Raw genomic sequence first — 21,239 nt, forward strand, 5'->3', positions numbered from 1 at the left:
CTGGGGATTAGCTCTGGAAGAGCGTTGCGCTCTCCGATGTCAGCATCTCTCCCATCCTCTCACGCGGCAGACCCCTCTTATTCCAGGAACCGCAGGCTCCTCTTCATGACTCATCCCTCTGGCCAGGTCACAATACATATTCCCCCTTTGCAGGGTATGAAAGTCCCTCCATAGGAAATGGCAGTCTTCCATTTACTGTGTCAACTGCACCACGTTCCCTGTGACTGGTAGGGGAACCTGGGCCAGCCCTCTACTCCAAATGCCAGCTCAGGGGCCCTGTCATAAATATAAAGGGAAGGGTAATCACCTTTAAAATCCTCCTGGCCAGAGGAAAAATCCTCTCACCTGTAAAGGGTTAAGAAGCTAAAGGTAACCTCGCTGGCACCTGACCAAAATGACCAATGAGGAGACAAGATACTTTCAAAAGCTGGGAGGAGGGAGAGAAACAAAGGGTCTGGGTCTGTCTGTATGATGCTTTTACCAGGGACAGAACAGGAATGGAGTCTTAGAACTTAGTAAGTAATCTAGCTAGATATGTGTTAGATTATGATTTCTTTAAATGGCTGAGAAAATTAAGCTGAGCTGAATAGAATGAATATTCCTGTCTGTGTGTCTTTTTTGTAACTTAAGGTTTTGCCTAGAGGGATTCTCTATGTTTTGAATCTAATTACCCTGTAAGGTATTTACCCTCCTGATTTTACAGAGGTGATTCTTTTTTACTTCTATTAAAAGTCTTCTTGTAAGAAAACTGAATGCTTTTTCATTGTTCTTAAGATCCAAGGTTTTGGGTCTGTGGTCACCTATGCAAATTGGTGAGGATTTTTACCAAACCTTCCCCAGGAAGTGGGGTGCAAGGGTTGGGAGGATTTTTGGGGGGGAAAGACTTTTCCAAATGATGCTTTCCTAATAAAAATAAACCCAGATAAATGTTTGGTGGTGGCAGTGGAAGTCCAAGGGTAAAATAGTTTATACCTTGGGGAAGTTTTAACCTAACCTGGTAAAAGTAAGCGTAGGAGGTTTTCATGCAGGTCCCCACATCTGTACCCTAGAGTTCAGAGTGGGGAAGGAACCTTGACAGGCCCTCTGGTCACACTCCTATTCCTTGCTGCTATTCCCCTGAGCCTTCTCCTACCTTCCTGGCTTCTTTCCCTCTCTGGATTTGCTAGCCTCCCAACTCCCTCCACTTAGGGACTGACTGCAGCCTACTTCCCTGCACCTTTCTTCTGTTGCCAGCTACCTGGCTTTATACAGACCCCCCCCCACACCTGTTCCTCCCCATCTGAGCCTGTTTCCTGTTAGTTCCCTGCTCCCTGCCTCCTCTTCCTGGTGCAGCCTATGGCGTTAATTGGCCTGGCCGTTTTAACCCCTTCCAGTCCTGTGTGGGGTGGGCACCCCATCACACCAACCCAGAAGTGGTCTCTAATCTTGGCCCAACTTGATGATCACTTTAGATAAGCTATTACCAACAGGAGAGTGGGGTGGGAGGAGGTATTGTTTCATGGTCTCTGTGTATATAATGTCTTCTGCAGTTTCTACAGTATGCATCCGATGAAGTGAGCTGTAGCTCATGAAAGCTCATGCTCAAATAAATTGGTTAGTCTCTAAGGTGCCACAAGTACTCCTTTTCTTTTTGCGAATACAGACTAACACGGCTGTTACTCTGAAACCTGATTTTGTTACAGTTATTTTTAGTAAAAACCAGGGACAGGTCACAGGCAATAAACAAAAATTCATGGAGGCCTGTGACCTGTCCCTGACTTTTACTAAAAATAACTCTGACAAAATGGGGAGTGAGAAGAGTCCAGCATCCACCAGCCTGCCCTCTTAGCATCTTGAAGCTGTGAGGTCCCCCCACCACCCATGGTAGCTCAAAGCTGCGGGGGTCTCCCTGCCACCAACAGCAGCTGAGAGCTCCGAGGTCCCCCTGCTGGCCCCGGCAGCTGGGAGCAGCAGGGTCTCCCCCGCCACCCACAGTGGCTGGGAGTTGCGGGGTCCCCTGCCACCCACGGCAGCAGGGAGCTGCAGGGGCCCCACCAGGGCTAAAGCGGAAAATGTCATGGAGGTCTTTGTAACTCACGGATTCTGTGACATAATCTTTGCTTTAGTTATAACTGATTGAAAGGGGAGAGATTATGAAGACTGGGACAGTGCATCTTAGAAAAGAGACAACTAAGGGGGGATATGACAGAGGGCTGTACAGTCATAAATGGGGTGGAGAATGTGAATCAGGAAGAGTTATTTACCTCTTCTCATAACGCAAGAACTAGGGTCCACCTGATGAAATTAATAGACAGCGGTTAAAGTATTTCTTCACACAATGCATAGTCAGCCTGGGAAACTCATTGCTGGGGGTGGTTGTGAGGGCCAAAAATATAACTGGGTTCAAAAAAGAGTGAGATAAGTTCATGGAGGATCGGTCCATCAATGGCTATTAGCCAAGATAGTCAGGGGTTGCAACCCCGTGCTCTGGGTGTCTCTAAACCTTTTACTGCCAGAGAGCTGGAACTGGGCGACAGGGGATGGATCACTTGAAAGTGCCCTGGCCACTGTCAGTGACAGGACCTGGGCTAGGTGGACCATTGGTTTGACCCAGTATGGCTGTTCTTATGAAAATTCCTGGTTAAAGAACATAGGCCCAGATCCTTAAAGGTGTTTAAGCACCTAACTCCCAATTAATAAATGGGGATTAGGTGCCTAAATACCATTAAGGATCTGGGTCATATTACCTACTGGAGGTACATGTTTAAGAAACAAATCTAGGAATTTAAGGGCCCAGATTAACATATCTCAGTCTTTTCTGGTTGGTCAGTCCTTTTTCAAATGTAACAATTTTCATGACCCTTTTACCATTACTGTAAAACTAAGAATTAAAACAAAATCAATGATATTATGATGATCAGTTACAGACAGAAGCTTGAAGCAATGGTGTGATGTTGTCTGATTAAAATATGACCATGCAAACCACTGTTACTACCACTGTTATATAATTGCAACGGCTCTTATACAAGTTTGACACATGGCCAGAAAGGGTTAAGCAGCTTGCAGGTCAAATACCCGAGAGTCAACCTTTAAAGAATGTTAGAAAGTTTGTGAATGGTAATTAGGGCCATTCCATGTTACAAGCAAACAAAAGCACAGAGGAGATCCACAAGCCAAAATAAAAAATAAACCTGATTGTTACTGTCTAAACATTCCCTATCCAAATAATTTCTTCTAGGTATGGAAGATGAATTTTCGTACCTGGTTCAAGCCTTACAGCATTGCTCCTCTGTATCTCCTTCTCCAAAGAACAACAGACAAAGGGAAAGTTTTTTTCCCAAATTTAAAAGTTCTAGCCTTCCCATTGACTCTTTTGGTCAGGTGCCCACTCCTTTTCTTTTACCTGTGGGCTTGTTAACCCTTTACAGGTAAAGCAAGCAGAGAACAGACACCAAGAGGGATTTTACAGCTAACTGGCTGGCTGGGCGTTCATAAACTGGGGCTTAGCCTGCCCCATTCTTTGCAGTTCATCCTAATTGAGTGACCTCAGTTGGCTCCCTTGGGACCCTGGTCACAAATGGCTTTTGTTCGGATGGTGAAATAAATAAATATAGGAATCTTTTCACTGATTTGATCAGGGAGCTACATCAGACTCCCAGGGACGAGGATGAGATGAGAAGTGTGGAATTAGTAAAGACCCTGATGTTCCAACAAGCATTCAGTAATGTGCCTTCACAGCCCAATGGCTGTAGGGAGGCAGTGTGGTCAAATGGATAGTGCACTGGTCTAGAACTCATGACACTGACCTCCTTTGTAAAGGGCTTTGAGATCTATGGATGACAAGTGTTCTAAAAAAATGTTTTTATTATTAGCAACCAATAACAAGCACATCTATAGCCCACGAAAGCTTATGCCCAAATACATTTGTTAGTCTCTAAGGTGCCATAAGGACTCCTCGTTGGTTTTTCTGATACAGACTAACACGGCTACCCCTCTGAAACCCTTCTTCCCTGAGGCTATCAAAATGTTTTACAAACACTAAGGAATAACATCTTATAACCATTCCTGCCTATGACAGGTTTCAGAGTAGCAGCCGTGTTTTTTCTCCTCCTGATAATAACTCGTCTTAACTAATTAGCCTCTCACAGTTTGTATGGTAACTTCCAACTTATCTGTATGTATGTATGTGTATATCTATCTATCTATCTTACTATATGTTCCATTCTATGCATCCGATGAAGTGGGCAGTAGCCAAAAAAGCTTATGCTCTAATAAATTTGTTAGTTTCTAAGGTGCCACAAGTACTCCTGTTCTTATTCCTACCTATATTATTCTCCTTATGTTAGCTGTTAGGAAAAGTTAGGTATAGGGCATTTAAGGCTCTGACTCAGTAGGGATTAAGCACCTAATTCCCTTAGGCTCCTTTGAAAATCCCAGCCTAAGGGACATGCCTTTGATCACACTGAACCAGGAATAGAAGAGTCCTGATGCTCAGCCTCTTCTGTAAGCATTAGGCAACTCTCCCTTGGAAGAATATCAGAGAGTATGTGGAAGCTCTTTCTTAGGCTGTGTCTATACTGCATACCGCACAACGGCACAGCTGTGCCGCTGTAAGGTCTCCTGTGTAGCTGCTCTTTTCCGGCAGGAGAGAGCTCTCCTGCCAGCAAATTAAAACCACCCCCAACGAGTGGCAGTAGCTTTGTCTGCGGGAGAGCATCTTCCACCAACAAAGCACTGTCCACACTGGGTGCTTTTCATCAGTAAAACTTTTGTCAGTCAGGCAAGTGTTTTTTTCACACCTTTGACTGACAAAAGTTTTACCAACAAAAGTACCGTGTAGTCATAGCCTTACTCCCCAGTCTTATAGAAACAAGTCATCTCAACTAAGTGTGCTTGAGAAGGACTGGTTAGTTCAAACGTATTACACTTCTCCATCTTGGGAAAGGCCTTCTGACCTACCGAAAGCTTCCTCACTTTGTCAATATAAACTCAATTATTTTGACCAGCCTGGCGTTTTGGGGATTTAGAACAGGTGGGGGGTTCTCCCCCTTTTGAAACCCACCCAGAGTTGTTCTCATCATACTCTGACACATTTTGTATATATATAAATCTTTAAACAAAAATCCTAAATCTAAAATTTTCAAAAGTGAATTATCTTGCATATGTAACTCTCTGGTTTATTTTATAGGGTCCCATATACTATATATTTCATAGGGCCATTTATATGCACCTAGTTTATTTAATAGGGTCTCATATTGTATATCACATAGGGCCATACATATGCATCTAGTTTATTTTATAGGATCTTATATTCATACATTATATATTTCATACGGCCTTTCGTATACATCCAGTTTATTTTATAGTCTTATATATTAACATATGTTTCATAGGGCCTTTTATATGCATCTGGTTTATTTGTATAGGGTCTTATATATTCATATTTTATAGGGCCTTTCCAATTAATCTGCAAAAACCAAGGAGTTGGGTGCCACGGGACTCCGTGTTGTTTTTGTGGATACACACTTACACAGCTACCTCCTACTAATCTGGTTTATTTTATGAGGGTCTTCCATCGCAAATCAATTAATCCGTTGTGTTTTGCATTTTCTCAGAGCTTTAGGAACCTCGTGTAATCCTCACAACAGCCCGGCAAAGGGGAGCGGTGGTTAATAACAACACTGACTTGTCCACGGGGGACTCAGAGCTGTCACCGCTTTGGGTCAATACCTTGCAAATGCAGGGGCTGAAACTCCCCTGGGGGTGTAAATTTACACTCAGCTCCTTACACACCCACCCACGCGCGGCTGCCTTTGCCCACGGAGCAGCCCCCTTGGACTCCAGAGGCACGAAGTCACTCGCGCGCGCGCGCGCGCGCGCACAGCCCCTGCAGGCTCGCGCGGCCTCCCCGCCCGGGCGGGGGCAAGCGCTGTGGGCTCCCTTCTCCACCCGAAGGCGCCGAGTTGCTGCCTGCGCACCCCCGCCCCTGCAGCCACTTGGTACAGCTTGCGCTCTCCTCCCCCCCGCGCGCGGCTGCCCATCGCAGTGGTAGCTCCCTAGGCACGCTGGTAGCCCTGCGGCGGCTTCTCGCGAGTCGCCGTCCCGGGGGCGGGTTCGGGTCCGGCGCGGGGCGGACCCGCGTTCTGCCGCCTTGGCGCGGGCTGGAAGCGGCTCAGCCCCGCCCCGAGGGGGGGGGTTCCCTTTGCTTGCAGTGCCGGTTATTGCAAGGTATTGGGGTATTGCAAGGGAGGGCCCCGCTGCAGGGACCGAGGCGTGGAGCCAGGGGCCCCGCCGGGCCGGCGGAGCATGAAGCGGGCACTGAGCCCGCTCGCCTTTGACTGCTGCACGCAGCGTCTTCCGGTAATGAGGCGGTGGCTGGGAGCGGGGGTTGGGATCCGGCATTAGAGCCATGTGTGGTTGGGTTTAAAATCCTGGTGAAAGGAACTCTGCTGCCTGCAGAAAGAAGGCACCAGCTTTATGAGTCCTGTCTAAAGGCCTAAGGGAGAGGATTTGGTTTGCTGCCTCATAAGGAATGTTTGCACGCGGTAGCTGGGTGTTAAAAAAAAAAAAAAAGGGCCGGGCGACGTCCAGGAGCTGTTCTTACATCTGTCGATCCCTGTTATGGTTGATGGCTGTGCTGACAACATGCTCTGCAAAAATAAACATCCCTAAGACAGCCCTCGACCCCCATCCTGCAGCTCGGTGTGGCTGAGAGTGCGTGAGCTTGCCGCGTTTGGGCCTAAAGCAGAGATGCAAAGAAAGCATGCATCCGCTGAAGTGAGCTGTGGCTCACCAAAGCTTCCACTCCGATAGGTTTGTTAGTCTCCAAGGTGCCACAAGTCCTCCATTTATTTTTTTGTGAATGCAGACTGACACGGCTGCTGCTCTGAAGGAAAGACCTGGATATCCTGGGAACTGTAAAGGAAGGGGTAATTTAGAGCCAGTTTTCTCCACACCCTCCCCCGGGGGCATGTTGCTTGGGAGGGAGACTTGGGGGCTGGTCATTGCATGGAAAGAGATGGAAAACCTAGAGGAACTCTGTGTCACAGAGGTTTGTTCCTTGTTACTGTGGGGAAAGCAGGTTGTGTCGCTTCTGTCTCCTGTGAGGCCTCTCCTGGGAGGAACTCTGTGTTTCCGGGAGTCTGCAAAATAGTATGTGTGTGTGTTCGTGTTCACGGCGCAGTATAAAAATACCAATAGCTCTCTACATGCTGAGGTATGGGGTGGATCAAATCTCATGCTTCAGGGCACAAGCTGATTGCCACGGGGGTCAGGAAGAGCTTCTCCTCCTCATATACAACAGTGAAAAATCTGCCGGGGCACTATGAGGGTGTTTTGCCTTCCTCTGAAGCACTGCACTGCCTCTCTGTCAGGATGGTGCCCTCAAGAACCGAGAGTCTCCCTTGGCGTGCAACTCCTGTGTTCTGCTAGATGTGACCCTGTGTCCTCTTTTGCCCCACATGCCTTGGGATAGCCTGCAAAGGGCCTGGATGGCAGAAGGAATCTGCCCCAGGACACCTGTTCTTGCTCTCCTCTAGGGCTAGGACGGTGCCACCAAGTACTTTGCGTGGACAGTGGAATGGATTCAACTCAGCTTTCCACCTCTGTCTGCCACTGTAAACCTAGGGGCGGAGGAAGGCTCGCCAGTGGGAAGATCATGCTGACAGAAAACAGCCTTAGCCTCTCCCTCCCAGCCTTAGCCAAAAAGTGGGGGTGCCCAAAGCATGCACTCTCATTTGATCCTCTGTAGAACCCCAGCCAGACGAGAGCAGGCACCTCCAGCTGAAATGCCACTGTCTGTCTCTGGGGGGGTGAATCCCCACAGAGGTATTGTGGGGGCAGGCTAACACGGGAAGCTGCCATTCACAGCACCCTGGGCCAGCTGCAGGAATTAGTGCAGATTCTAGCAGTCAGTGCCCCCCCTGGGAAAATCAGTCCTTTGCCACCGTCCCATCATGGCTTGCGCGCCAGAGGGGGAAGACATGATGTGGGTCTGGCGGAAGCTGGTTGGCTGTCGGATGTGGTCTGTAACCCTCGGGATTGTCCTGCTCTATTTACTAGATCTGGACGACTCAGGGCAGAGATCTGCGCACCTCGTGGTGATCGATTTCACTTCCAGCTCCGCAGGCTGTTTCTTCCCGCACCATGTTCGGCTCCTCCAGGGGAGGAGTGAGGGGTGGGCAGGACCAGTTCAACTGGGAGGATGTGAAGACGGATAAACAGAGGGAAAATTACCTGGGTAAGAGTTGATCTTGTCATTGCATAAAGTGTCTTGTGTGAATTCAGCTCTTGTGAAAGGTGCCTGACAGGCAGCGCTGGAGGCTGATGTCCTTGGTATACTACAGGACGCACATGGCATGGGCACCATGCTTTCACCTTCCCTGCTGCCATTCCCCCGTGAGCACCGATCCCAACCTGAGAGCACCACTTCTGGAGCCAACAGGAGGATTTGGTCTCTCTGCTGAGGCTGCCGACGCAGGGGGACCAGCTATGACAGTTATTTTATGTCATGTCCATGTGGTAACTAGGAACTGGACACACGGGAATATTGGTGTTAATATTATAAACGTGGAGATGGTGTTGCTCTTTGCTTTATGTCCTAAGAGCTGTCATGGTGGTGGTCTTAAACACTACTGTGTTTCATTGATTTTTAAGGCCAGAAGGGACCATTCTGACCATCTAATTTGGCCTCCTATGTAACCTCACCAAGTGATTCCTGTGGGAAACCCAATTATTTGGGTTGGAATTAAAGCAGCTTGTTTCTAAAAAGATGGCCAATTTCCATTTATAGAAACTACTTGATGGAGAATTTACCACTTCCCTTAGCAAGCAACCTACAGGTAGCTGAATTTCACTGCTGGGCAAAGTGAACCCTATTCATACAGTCAGTACTGCTGCTAAATCACTTTGGGATTTGTTGTGATATAAAAACCTGAGGTCCTGTTCACCCTGTATGTTCATTAAATGGAACTTTTGTAGGCTTTGTGGTTTGCCCTGGGGTCTGGCCACCCTCCCTCCCCAAGTTGTACATTGTGCTGTGTGCTGTTTGGCTGCCACCATGCACCCCAGAGGTGGCCGCATTTCAGTACAGCGATGCATATAGAGTTACAAAGCCCTTCTGGATCCCTGAGGATGAAAAGTGCTATAGAAATGTAAGACGTTATTGTTTGCTATTAGTGGAAGCTGAATGGCTGGGACAGATTGGCCCAAATGCTGTCTTTTCACCTCAGAATAAATAATCAGCCCCTAGACTTATATAGGAGCCCTTGAATCACACCATGGACCTTGTCAAGAATAACACTTAGATATTACATAGCACTTTTCACCTGTAGATCTCAAAGCACTTTACAGAGGAGTTCAGGATCAGTAGTCCCATTTTACAGATGGATAAACTGAGGAATGGATGGGGAAGTGCCTTGTCCGCAGTCACCCCCCAGGTCAGTGGAAGACCTGGGTGTCCTGACTCCCAGTGCTGTGCCCTATGTGTTGGGCCCTGCGTGATCTATCGTTAGTCCGGTTGCATTGTTTTAGAAGTGATGTTTCATACTGACCTAACACTTTAGGTCTCTTGAAGGCTTCTCTTGTTCTAAATGGCAGGCAACTCCCTGATGGCTCCAGTGGGCAGGTGGCAGAAGGGCAAAGACCTCACCTGGTATGCAAAGGGGAAGCAAGGCGACGTGCAGATCTCCCGAGAAGCCGAGCTGGCTGCAGTCCGGCTGGCCGAGCAGGAGGCCATGATGGCGGCTCTGTAAGTCTGTGGCAAGTGGGTCTAACGGGTGACCTCTCCAAGGCCTATGACATATTGAGAACCACAGTTTAAAAGACACCTTGAAGTTTGGTTCATCTGATCTGAAATCTGCAGGTACAGCTGGGCAAGTCACCTCTACTTCCTCTTCCACCATTTCTCTGTTGTGGCTACCTAGCTAATAAGTTCTTTGATCTCTTACTGTGTGTGTTTGTGCAGCAATGGGGCCATGATCTTGGTTAGGGCCTCTGGGGACTGTCATAATGCAAATAATTTATCTAGTGTTGTGGGACTGTAGGCAAATAGCTCTGTCTGATATTTCTAGGGTGCCCATCGCCGTGGTGTCTGAGAACCACATAAAAATGCATTTGTGAGCACCAAACAGGTTCGACTGGATAAATGTCCCAACTTCCTGAGCCCCCCTGCAGTCTTGTGGCAATAGCAACTCTGCATCTAGTGACCTGGTGATCTTCAAACAATTCAACCGATGGAGAAGCAGTCTTGGTGTCTCGCTCCCTTTCTCCCAGCCCCTCTCCCGGAACGGGAGATTCAGCCATCGCTTGCTTTTGTAACTCATCTGGATTTTATTTCTTCCAGGGGCTACAAGAATGTGAAGAAACAGCCCACGGGCCTGAGCAAAGAGGTACGGTAGGCATCTGAGTGTGAGAGGTGGGGTCTTTGTGCGAGAGATTCAGGGGAGGGAGCGGGAAGTGGCGCTCCAGCAGGGCCACAGGCCCTCTCCATACCAAGTTATCTGGGTTTGACTCATGAGCCTACTGACATTTAATACTTTATTTTGGAGCCTGGATTCATGACTGGGGCTCTGAGAAAGTTCACTTGGTCCATAAAGCATTTCTACTGCTGCTTCCAAAATGTTCCCAGCCCTGCTGGGTCATGAAATATCAGTTCTTTTTTTTTTAAAAAAAAATCACATCACTCTGATTACCATCGTGCTTCCTTGCCCAATCTAAGGGCTTGTCTACATAGTCTGGAACAGCTATTCCTGATTAACTCCCTCTATGGACACTCGTACTCTGGAAAAAGAGTGTGTTACTTTGAACAGACAAGGATTATTCCAGAATAAGAGCATCCACCTAGGGCGTTAATCAGGTATAGCTATTTAGCTTTAAATTCACACCCTACCGTAATCCAAATTAATTTCCCTGCTATAGACAAGCCCTTAGTCTGACATGACTTAAATAGCCAGTGTCTCCTGAGCTTTAGTTGAGTTGTGCTTTGTACAAAGCTGCTTCAGTTGGGGTAGCTGGTTCTAGAGACATCCGCTGCTGGACTCAGGTCAGAACTGGGAAGTTGTTAGCAAGATGGTAACCAGAATGAGGTGATTTTTAAAGTTCTGGGTCTTGGGATCTGGCAGAGCTAAAATTGAATGGTGTACACGCCACTGGGGAGCGATTATTTGTAGCTCTATTGGTTTTGCCGGCCAGATGACACCTTAAAACTCTTTTTCTCTCCTCCTTCCTCCCCCCAGTCTGGCTGTCATTATTGGCACTTAAGTGGGAATGAGCATACACTGCTGTGAATATACGCTGCGCTGGGACTTGCTAACTTTCAAATTCTGCCTCTATGCAACATTAATGACGAATAAGACGTAAAAAGATGGAAGTGAGGGATTCACTGGAAATGTACTAGGCAGAATTTACCTCTCTCTGTGAACTGCCCATGAATCGCTCTACTGCTATAGTGCTCAGAGGCTGTGCAATCAGGACCTTATTTATTTATAGAACAATATTGTATAGTGGCCCCTACTGAGGCCAGGACTCCTCTGCAATAGGCACTGTACAAACACATGGAGAGGCAGACCCGGCCTTGAAGCACTTATAGTCTAAACTGACAAGACAGGCAGAGGATAGGAGAGGCACAGACTTGCCTGGAAGGTCAGAGGCAGAGCCAGGAATAGAACCCAGGTGTCCTGACTCCCACTCTAGTGCTGTTTCCTCCAGACCATGCTCAGTCAGCTGCTCCCTCGGATGATTGCTTGTCCCACAGCAGTTTTGTAGGCTTAGCAGAGTACCAGTGTTACACGCAGCCCCTTGGATCTCAGAGGCTTCCCCAGCTCTTACAAGCTGTGTACAAGGTACAAACAGTAGTGCTGGAACATAACCACTTCCTGGGCTGAGAGTGACGATCGGCTGGTGCCCTACAGGGAAGGGAAAAGAGGGGGGGCTCCTACTGAAAATGCCCTGGGAGGCTGAATTTCCATGTGGCACAGATAAGTCAGTGTGAGTTGCCCTTTCTGAACATACCTGATTGAACCCCACTGGGATCTGTGCCTATGGTCCCAATCATCCCACTGGCAGAATGGGGTGGATTTGCTGCACTTGTGCATTAACTTCAACGAGACCGTTTTGGTCAGCCCTGTTGCTGTCCATTACAGGATCGGGGCCTGTCTTTGCAAAGAGCATTGAGATCTGCTGCTTGAAAAGGGCCATAGAAATGGGGTGGTGATGGTGGGGCCTCATGGTTTAGTCAACTGAAAGCTTGTTCCTATTTCCATTCAGTCTGGGGACATACAGGTCACCTGAGTGCTCCACAAGGGGTGCTCCTGACTATGGAAAATACAGTATTGAAGAATTCAGCGCTCCCAGTTCTTCTAATACATGGATGTGGTTAACTGGTCAGGTCCATGGACTTACTGCTTCTTCTAACCTGTTCCTTCCTAGGATCTCGCTGAGGTCTGTAAGCGTGACGGAGCAGAGCGCAATGAGAAGGATACAGACCGTGTCTTGGGGCTGGGAAGTTCCAGGTATGGGGCTATTTTCCACTAGCATAAGAATTCCAGTGCTTTTCCCTGCTCTTTAGAACCTCTGGTGGCTAAAGCAGGAAATCTGGTGACCCCAAAACCACAAACGATGTGGAAAAGGGGATAAACTGCGAGGTGGCAAAATGTTCAGATGATACGAAATTACTCAAGATGGTTAAGTCCAAAGCAGACTGTGAAGAGTTAAAGGGCTCTCCCACAACTGGGTGACTGGGCAACAAAATGGCAGATGAAATTCAGTGTTTATATGTGCAAAGTAATACACACGAGGAAAAAATAATTCCAACTATACGTAAACATGATGGGGTCTAAATTAGCTGTTATCACTCAAGAAAGAGATCTTGGAACCATCGTGGATAGTTCTCTGCATCTGCTCAGTGCACAGCAGTAGTCAAAAAAGCTAACAGTAATACTGTGCCCCGGTCTAGCGCATTCATCAGAGAGTTTTCAAAGGCCTTTCCAAACACTGATGAATCCTCATGCCCCAAGAGGAAACTGAGGCAGCACAGAAGTTAAATGACTCTCCCAAGATGACGCAGTCACTCAGTAGCCGAGCGGGAACAGATCTCAGGAATTCTTGACTGCCAGTCCCCTGCTTTAACCAGTAGGCATTGCTCCAAAAGTGTCATTGGCTCATCCCTCATGGTGACTAGAGAAAATCCTGCAGTACGCTCGTGTATGTGTGTGTATCTTTACTTTTTATTTTCCCCCCAGTGGTGGTGCTGGCAGAATGATGCTCTCCAAAGAGGACAAAGAGGCTGCCAAACTGGGGCTTTCTGTTTTTACTGTAAGTCTTTCCACCCTGTGCTCGTCATTCTGCATGCTAGGTGCTTTGCAGAGCATAGGAGAGGCTTGATCCCTGCTGCGTCTACACTAATTTTTACCGTCCAAGCGAAACTCCCAGAGTGTAACTTTCTGGGGTTAGTTTCACATTCCCCATTGCTCGTGCAAATTGTGAGGGCTGCATTGGGGTGTGTGTTTTGTTTTGTTTTGTTTTTTTAAGGGGTTGATCCTACTCGCATGTCTGTGTAGGTGCTGACGTGGCCCTCCTCGCTAGTATCTGAGTGCCTCCTGATCACTAGTGGATTTTATCCTGATAGCACCCCTGTGAGCTACAGAAGTATTGGCCCTGTTTTATACATGGGAGAACTGAGGCACAGAGAGTAAGTGAGTTGCCCAAGCTCTCACAGGAAGTTTGTGGCAGAGCAGGAATTGAACCCAACTGTCCTCAGCCCCTGGCCAGGGCTTTTACTAGAGACCGTCCTTTCTCCATCTGTTCAAATGGATCTGGAATTTTGTCACTGATGTCATGGGAGCAGGATTTTGGGCAGGAGGGATATAGCTTTATTACCTGGATAACAGAAATAAGCCTGAATTGGCTTTCTGGGCCCCTGACCTTCTTGAACTCTGGGAGCATTTCAGACTAACTCTAAAGTTCGCAGCCAGCACCTATCTTTGTAACAGGGCAAATCCCTCGATACGGACACATCCCCCAACTTTCAGGAGAGTTTGGCTTGGGGTCAGCCCAGTTCTGGGGCTGAGAAGCGGGAGCTACAATATCAAATCCCTTCTTGTGAGCATTGGGGGTTTGCTCTTGCGGCCGAGTTGGTGTAGTAACCCTAACCGCCCCATGGGTAGATAGACGTGAGAGCTGGAGGGTAATAGATGCGGGGGGGGAGTAGAAATGCAAGGAGAAGCTGAGGTCGTGGCTGGGAGGAGCTTGAGGGCGAGAGAGAAGATCCCTAGAGCAAGGGTCTAAGATGGTGCCACTTTGCCCTCCTGCAGGGGGGCACTGCCGGTCAGCACCAGCTGTCGCCCCAGCGCTGTCATGGCTGTGACCTAACTCGCAGGGTGTAACCTTTATGTGCAGTGGACAGCGCCACATAGCAGGGAATTGGCGTCGGAGTGAGAACGAAGGAGCTCCACGCTGCCAGCCCTGCCCCCAACCCCCCCCCCCCCCCAGCTACGTTGCCACCTTGTTTAATCTTGGTATTGCTCAATAATACAGTGGGACCTGCTCTGTGTTGTTAACCATGGGCACGCTCAGCCTGACGGTCTCGTGCATCATTTTGTCTTGTGAAAATCTAGCATCAGAGAGCGGCAAACAGTCCGGAGGCCTCAGGGGCGAAGAGAAAGGTGGGCAAGGAGGAAAAGGCGGAAGAGGCATGGTAAGAGCAACCCACTTATGCTTGACGCACAGCGGGAGCTGCGGTGGGCTATCGTGAGACGCTGTTCACCCACAGCCGGGTGTCTCTGTCAATCAGATTCCCCTCTGACTGCGTCTGCACCCACTTTGATTTCACAGAGCTCCCTGCCAGCAAAGCCTTTTGCGTGTGGACATCTGCAAAGTTGCAGCTAGCAGCTCGGATTCGTTTAATCCCAAACTAACTTCCTTCCGCGCAGAAGTGCTTTCATAAAGATGAGGCTAACCCAGTGGTTCTCAGTCTATTTACCGTGGTGGGCCACACCTGCAGCTCTCTGTGTTATGTGGGCCGCATCCGCACACTATAAATGCTACCTGTATGCCCCTGAGCATGTCACACGGGCTGCAACTGGGCACTGATTGGGCCGCAAACGGCCCGCGGGTTGAGAATCACTGGGCTAACCAATCGTGTGGAAGAAACAATACCATGTGCGTGAATCAACCAGTCACACAGCTAGATTATTAGATAGCTGCAGCAGCTGGTGTGCAGCTCAGGGCTTAATCCATTCTTGCAAAACTTTCATGGAGTGATCCACAGCAGTGAGCCACTGAGGGCAGGCACTGGGCTGAGACCTGGCAACTTGCCCCTGGTCAGCGAATGCAGCTGCGCTTTCAAAGAAGCGCTGGTGCCGTTAGCATGTCTCCCTGTTTCTTTAACCGTGCAGGCCCGAGAGCAGCAAGAAATCCAAAAAGGAGAAGAAGAAGAAAAAGAAGAAAAAACACAAGAAAGAGAAGGAAAAGGAGAAACATCACAAGAAAGAAGCAGCCACCACCACCTCCTCCCCCTCTCCAGATCATGGGGAAAGGTACCAGAGCTGCTGCTATCTTTCTCTTTCATGGCAGTGTCTAAAATCATAGAAGATTAGGGGTGGAAGAGACCTCAGGAGGTCATCCAGTCCAACCCCCTGCTCAAAGCAGGGCCAACACCAACTAAAGACCCCAGTCAGGGATCAGGACCCCATTTTGCTAGGCACTGTACAAACACAAGGGCAGTCATAGGCTCCAAGGCCAGAAGGGACCATTAGATCTTCTTGTCTGACCTCCTGTATAACCTGTGAGTGTGTTAGATATTATAGCTCCATGAAGTGTGTTAGGTATTATAGCCCCATTTTGTAGATGGCAAAACTGAGGCACAGAGCTCCAGATCACAGAGGAAGTTGATATTAGACCTGGGAATTGAAATCATGTCGTCCGAGTCCAGTGTTATAACACCAAGACCAACTTCTGACGTTCTGTGTGGCTGGAGAATTTCACTCAGTTACTCCTGTGTTGTGAGCTGCAGGGTCAGGAAGGGGCTCAAACTCAGGCATTGACTACCCTGCACTTTCATCAATAAAACTTTTGTAGTTCAGAGGTGCGAAAAACACCCCCCCACACAGCCCCCGAACAACAAAAGTTTTGCCGAAGAGAAGCACCGGTGTGAACAGTTCTTTGTCGGCCGGAGTGCTCTCCTGCTGACAAAGCTATTGCTTCCCATTGGGGGTGGATTTTGTTTGTCAGAGGGAGAGCTCTTGGCATGTAGCGACACAGCTGTGTCGCTAGAAAGTGCGTAGAAAACAAGCAGCCTGGAAAGCCTCCCTGCCGCAGCCTTTGTGTGGCAAATGTGTCTGCTGCATTGTGCTCTCTCCTTTCCCCAGACAAGGGAGGTCAGAGTGTGTGTGTCATGGGAGTGGGGGCGGGAGGGAAACCATTTTCTTCTTTCAGAGTAGCAGCCGCGTTAGTCTGTATCTGCAAAAAGAAAAGGAGGACTTGTGGCACCTTAGAGACTAACCAATTTATTTGAGCATAAGCTTTTGTGAGCTACAGCTCACTTCATTTTCTTCTTGTGACCTAGCTTCACAGATTGGCCGTGGGTGGAGGCGGGGAAGGGGGTGTTGCATTAGCCGTGACTGACTAAAGCTGGGGCTCGACGCACGGTAGTTGGATTTGCTCCCCGGGGTAGGACGCTTGTTGTGAAGACTCTCTGACATTAGCAGCATTGGGTCAGGTAGCACCTTGATTTGTGCCACACCTGTACAATGCCGTGAGCCCACGTGCGGCAGCTGCTCCAGGTGTGGCTGGACCCCACCACGTGAGAGTCTCTCTGCTAGCTCCCCGGGTAGTAAAAAGGCTTGGGGGGGGCATTGGTGCTGTGGATTGGCATGTCGTACCGAGCCAGCCCCCCCCGCCCTCTCCAGTGGGGATTGAAATGCAAACATTCAATGGAGTAACCTGCTGAGCGCTCTTCTGTTGTGGCGGGTAGGTATTTTCTGGGCCTCTTGCCAATCTCAGTGCGTCATCCTCTTCCCCAGCCCTCTGTGTAGCAGCTTTAGATTAACTTCCGTACTAGCTATGCCCCCAACCAAGCACCAGTACAAATCGTCCATCCATTAAGCGCTAAATGACTTCTCTCTCCATGCAGTCTATAGCACACTGCTCCTTGGACCATTCGACCGAGCGTGCCACATCTCAGACTCCAGAGTCCAGGGCAGAACACCTCTTTGATTTTAATCAGTGGTGTTAGAATGGATTCTTGCTGTAATACTATGCTACAAACCAGCCTGCATCTCTCCAGTGCTGAACTGAGAACCATGGCTACAGGATGTTGGATCAAGGATAGACAGAGACTTTGGTCTGACTGTAACTTACAGTATAATTGCGGGGTCTAGGTAGTATTTAGCTATTTGCTCATTTAAAAACAAGATCCTGCTCTTAATTTTTTTTTTTTTTAAGTATTTCTCTACGCACTGTTTGAAACCTGTACCCCATATGGCAGGAGAGAAGCCACGGTTAGAACATTTTGTTTCAATATTAATATCTTACAGAATAGTTTGTAAGATCTTTTGGTGGCAGGGATTGTCGTCTTGTTCTGCTTTTGTACAGCTCCTCACACAATGGGGTGTTGGCTCAGGACTAGGACTCGCTAGCTCAGGGGTTCTCAAACTGGGGGTCTTGAGGTTTGTCCATGTGGAGGAGAGGGTCACGAGCTGTCTGCCTCCATCCCAAAACCCGCTTTGCCTCCAAGCATTTATAATAGTGTTAAATATATTTTTTTTTAAAAAGTGTTTTTAATTTATAAGGGGGGTGGCACTCAGAGGCTTGCTGTGTGAAAGGGGTCACCAGGACAAAAGTTTGAGACCCACTGCCTTAGCCTTCACCACAATCCACACACACAGTATACGGGAGTCAGTGCGGATAGTTCTTAGCATAAACAAGCCTACATTCTCCTCTCGCTTGTACCAGTGTAATCCAGGAGTAACTCAGTTGAGGATCATGGCATTACCCAGGGGTAACACCTGTGTGAGATCAGAACTAGGGGGTCCCAAGGGCTTTTCTCATTTGGCCCATGCTTACCTGGCGTGTGAAGGTTACATTTTAGTGCATTCACGGTTTTTTTTGACGCATTTGCAAATACTTAACACACGAGGGCGCTGTGAGCCAAGAGCTGCCGCACTCTGTATAAGGGACATGTCCGTGGAATCCCAGAAACAAGCCTACCAACCCGGCTGCTTTTTTTTTTTTTTTTTTTTTTTTTTTTAATATTCCTTCCCGTGTAGACTACAGAGTAACTGGCCGTGTCCAGAGGGGACCGCCAGCAGTCTGTCTCTTCTCCCGCTGGCTCATTGGGGTCATTTAACACCCCTTACCCATGCCGTGAATGTGGTGACGTGGAGATTGTCCCTTCACCAGTGGTCTGACTCGAGCCCCCATGCTGCCTTTTTCAAAACCAAGTCACCAGGGGCACCTTGCTGGCTTGTACCAGTGGCATGGAGAGCCCTGGCCAATGTCGGTGAGGGAGCACGGGGTATTTCAAGGCAGTGCAGCACACCCTTCCCCAGAGGATCTGCCAGTGTAGCTAGTGGTGATGGCTTACGCTAACCCCACGTGTTAATAGCAGTAAACGTCCTGGAGTATATTGCGGCAAAAGAAATGAAGTCCCAGGAATAGGCGGCCTCTCCATAGCAGCAGCTGTTAAATCTCAGCTGAGGGGCTCTGTGCTTTGTATGCAAACCATAGGGCATGCTGATGAGCATTGTGCAGATCAGGGAGATTTCCCTGGGTGTCCCCTATGCATCCAGCAGCCCTTGTGACCTACAATTGATTACAAATGCACTGCTGTCACTCCAGCCTGGAGGCCTGGCCATGGACTGAAATGAACTGGCTTTAACAGAACAGCGAGTGTGAACAGTTTTGCAGGAGAATAACTCCCCCCTGAATGAATTTTTCTAGGGCCAGACTCTGATCTCTGTCAGAGGCGTAAATCCAGGGTTAACTGCATTGACACTGGGCATGGCAGCAGGGTTAGCTGGGTGTAACTGAAAGCAGAACCTGGCCCCTAGTTTGGAAGAACTTTGTTCTCGTTGTCCTAGAATTGGGTCCCCCGTAGCCCAGCCCCAAGACTGGGGGTGGGATCGTGCCCAAGGGAAGGGGAAGATGCAGACAGGGTAGGATTCTTCCCTGGGCTATGTTCCCCTGTGCAGAGCAGTATCTCAGCATTGCCTGCATCATCCTTTCAGCCAGGCTAGAGCATACAGGGACTGGTCCCTTATCACTTGTGTCTCCATTCCTGCTCCGAGGGTCTGTTCTCTTCCCCTCTCGGGGGCCGCGGGGTTTGCACCCGCAGGCTCTGACCCATCTTCTCTGTTGCAGGAGGAGGCGGGAAGCCCCACCCTCCAAGGACCATTCATCATCCTCCCGGCGGCTTGCAGACGGCTGGCGTGACAGCCATTCATCACCGGGCCCAGAGGCACAGAAGCAGCCCGGCAGGCGGCGGCATGACATGGACTCCTCCAGCAGCGAGGGCATGGGAGGGAGCCCCCCTCGCCGACATCTCCCAGCCCACAGGAATGACAGGAGTGGCAGCAGGGACCGCCACAGCCGGCACTCCCCCTCCAGGGGCCAGGGAAACGGCAGAGAGTCCCCCCCAGACCGCCACGCCAAGCGGCCGCCACGACACTGACTCAGATGTCTGAGCTGCAGGGAAGTGCAGGAAAGACTGGAACTGCTAGGGCCTTGGTTTAAAGGGATGCTGTCCAAACTGAAGTTACAGGACCAGATCCTCAGCTGGTACAAATCAGAGCAGCTGTGAAGTCACTGGATTGAGAGTGCATTGAACTGTACCAGTTCACACCAGCTGAGGATCTAGCCCAGAGGTTGGTGGGGGTGTTTTTTTTTATGCCCTTATCTATGCTACTGATGCCCTAGCATAGATGCCTAGTGTAGACACATTTATACCAGCATATGCACTTTCTTATGCCAGTATAATTGCAGTTACACCGGTAAAGCTTTTTAGAGGAGTCTAGCCCTTAGCTTGGCCAAGGCTGCTCCACTGGCCTATTTCTCTGATTCTGCTGAGCTTGCCCTGCCCTGCTGTGTCTTGTGCCCACAAAGGGTTTAAAGCCAGGTGCACAGATCCCTCCTGTATGTCTGCAGGGGGATAACTGTATGCCGGGGAAGCGAACCTCTTGCAGAATGGAGGCCTTTGTTTGGAAATGTTTATCAGGTCGCTGTCAAGTACTTGTGTGCCCAGAGTTAGATATTTTAGAAAACCAACGTCAACTACAGAACCTCCTGTTGAACCAGAATTTTACTGAAAAGCTTGGGGAGAGAATGTAATAGAAGAGAGATCTTGTTTGGGTTTTGACTATTGCCTGAGGTGAATGTCTTCAACCCGCTGTGTTAGTGCATGAGAACCAGCAAGGTTAAAGCAGCCTGGAACATGATGTCCAACAAAAACGGACAATGGATCTAGTCCGTTTCAAGCAGAGGGTGACGTAGCAAGTAAACAGGGGGTGACATAGCAAGTAAACTGAAAACCAGGCAGCTGGAGATGAACAGTTTCTGCTTTAATAGCCTAAAAGACGTTGCTATCCGTGTGTGTTTTTACTGCGCTGAAGGGTTTTGTTGGTTTTTTAAATTTTTTTTAATCTGACACTTTTTTCTTTTAAATTTCCCCCGTTTTTTTTAAATGTACTTACACAGGAAGTTTTGTAAACTCCCCCCCCCCTCCCCCCCCCGGAATAAAATAACTTGAAGTTTAGGAGACTTAAACTTGTATTTGGACAAACAGCTAGTAACCGTGCCGCAACGTCCCTGATTGTGAAGTGAGATCAGAATAGCTGCTATGTAGTCCTGGCTAAAGTCTCTGCTGTTTGTATATTGGCACAACTCCACTGACTTCCGAAGCCAGGCCGGTTTGCCCCTGCAGCAATTCTGCCCATGGTCTCCAGAGCTGAGCCCAGGGGCCCTCATGCCTGCGGTAGACAGATGTCCCTGGCCCTCGATAACTTTGTTGGTGCCTGTTAGTGGGCTGGGGTTGGGATTCTCCAGGGGTGGTTGGAGCATCTGCCCCGAATGTGTAAGTTGGTCACTGTATTGCTGACACCATCATCTGCTAGGAAACCAGGGCAGGGTGGGAAATGGGCTGAGTCACGGAACCATCAGTGCAGGCGGCCTCTGGGGTGTCAGTCTAGGCAGGGAGACCAACAGTGAATGCCCCTGCTGGCTGCATCATACGGGCGGGGAAAACTTGCATGGCAGCTGCCCTTGCCATG

At 48.9% G+C, this 21,239-nt stretch overlaps 1 protein-coding gene across 1 annotated transcript; it reads left to right on the forward strand.

Annotated features, from left to right (window-relative positions):
* Window positions 1-6,025: 6,025 nt before the first annotated feature.
* Window positions 6,026-20,552, forward strand: LOC311515253 (multiple myeloma tumor-associated protein 2 homolog). Its single transcript, XM_084618198.1, is given in 11 exon segments — window positions 6,026-6,339; window positions 6,848-6,908; window positions 8,041-8,218; window positions 9,577-9,727; window positions 10,322-10,367; window positions 12,406-12,488; window positions 13,218-13,290; window positions 14,592-14,671; window positions 15,372-15,512; window positions 19,336-19,630; window positions 19,632-20,552. Coding segments are annotated over 9 exon segments (990 nt in total). The 5' UTR covers window positions 6,026-6,339; window positions 6,848-6,908; window positions 8,041-8,124; the 3' UTR covers window positions 19,659-20,552.
* Window positions 20,553-21,239: the final 687 nt, after the last annotated feature.

Source organism: Lepidochelys olivacea, assembly GCF_965140295.1.
Source record: "Lepidochelys olivacea isolate rLepOli2 genome assembly, chromosome: 2".
NCBI lineage: Eukaryota > Metazoa > Chordata > Testudines > Cheloniidae > Lepidochelys > Lepidochelys olivacea.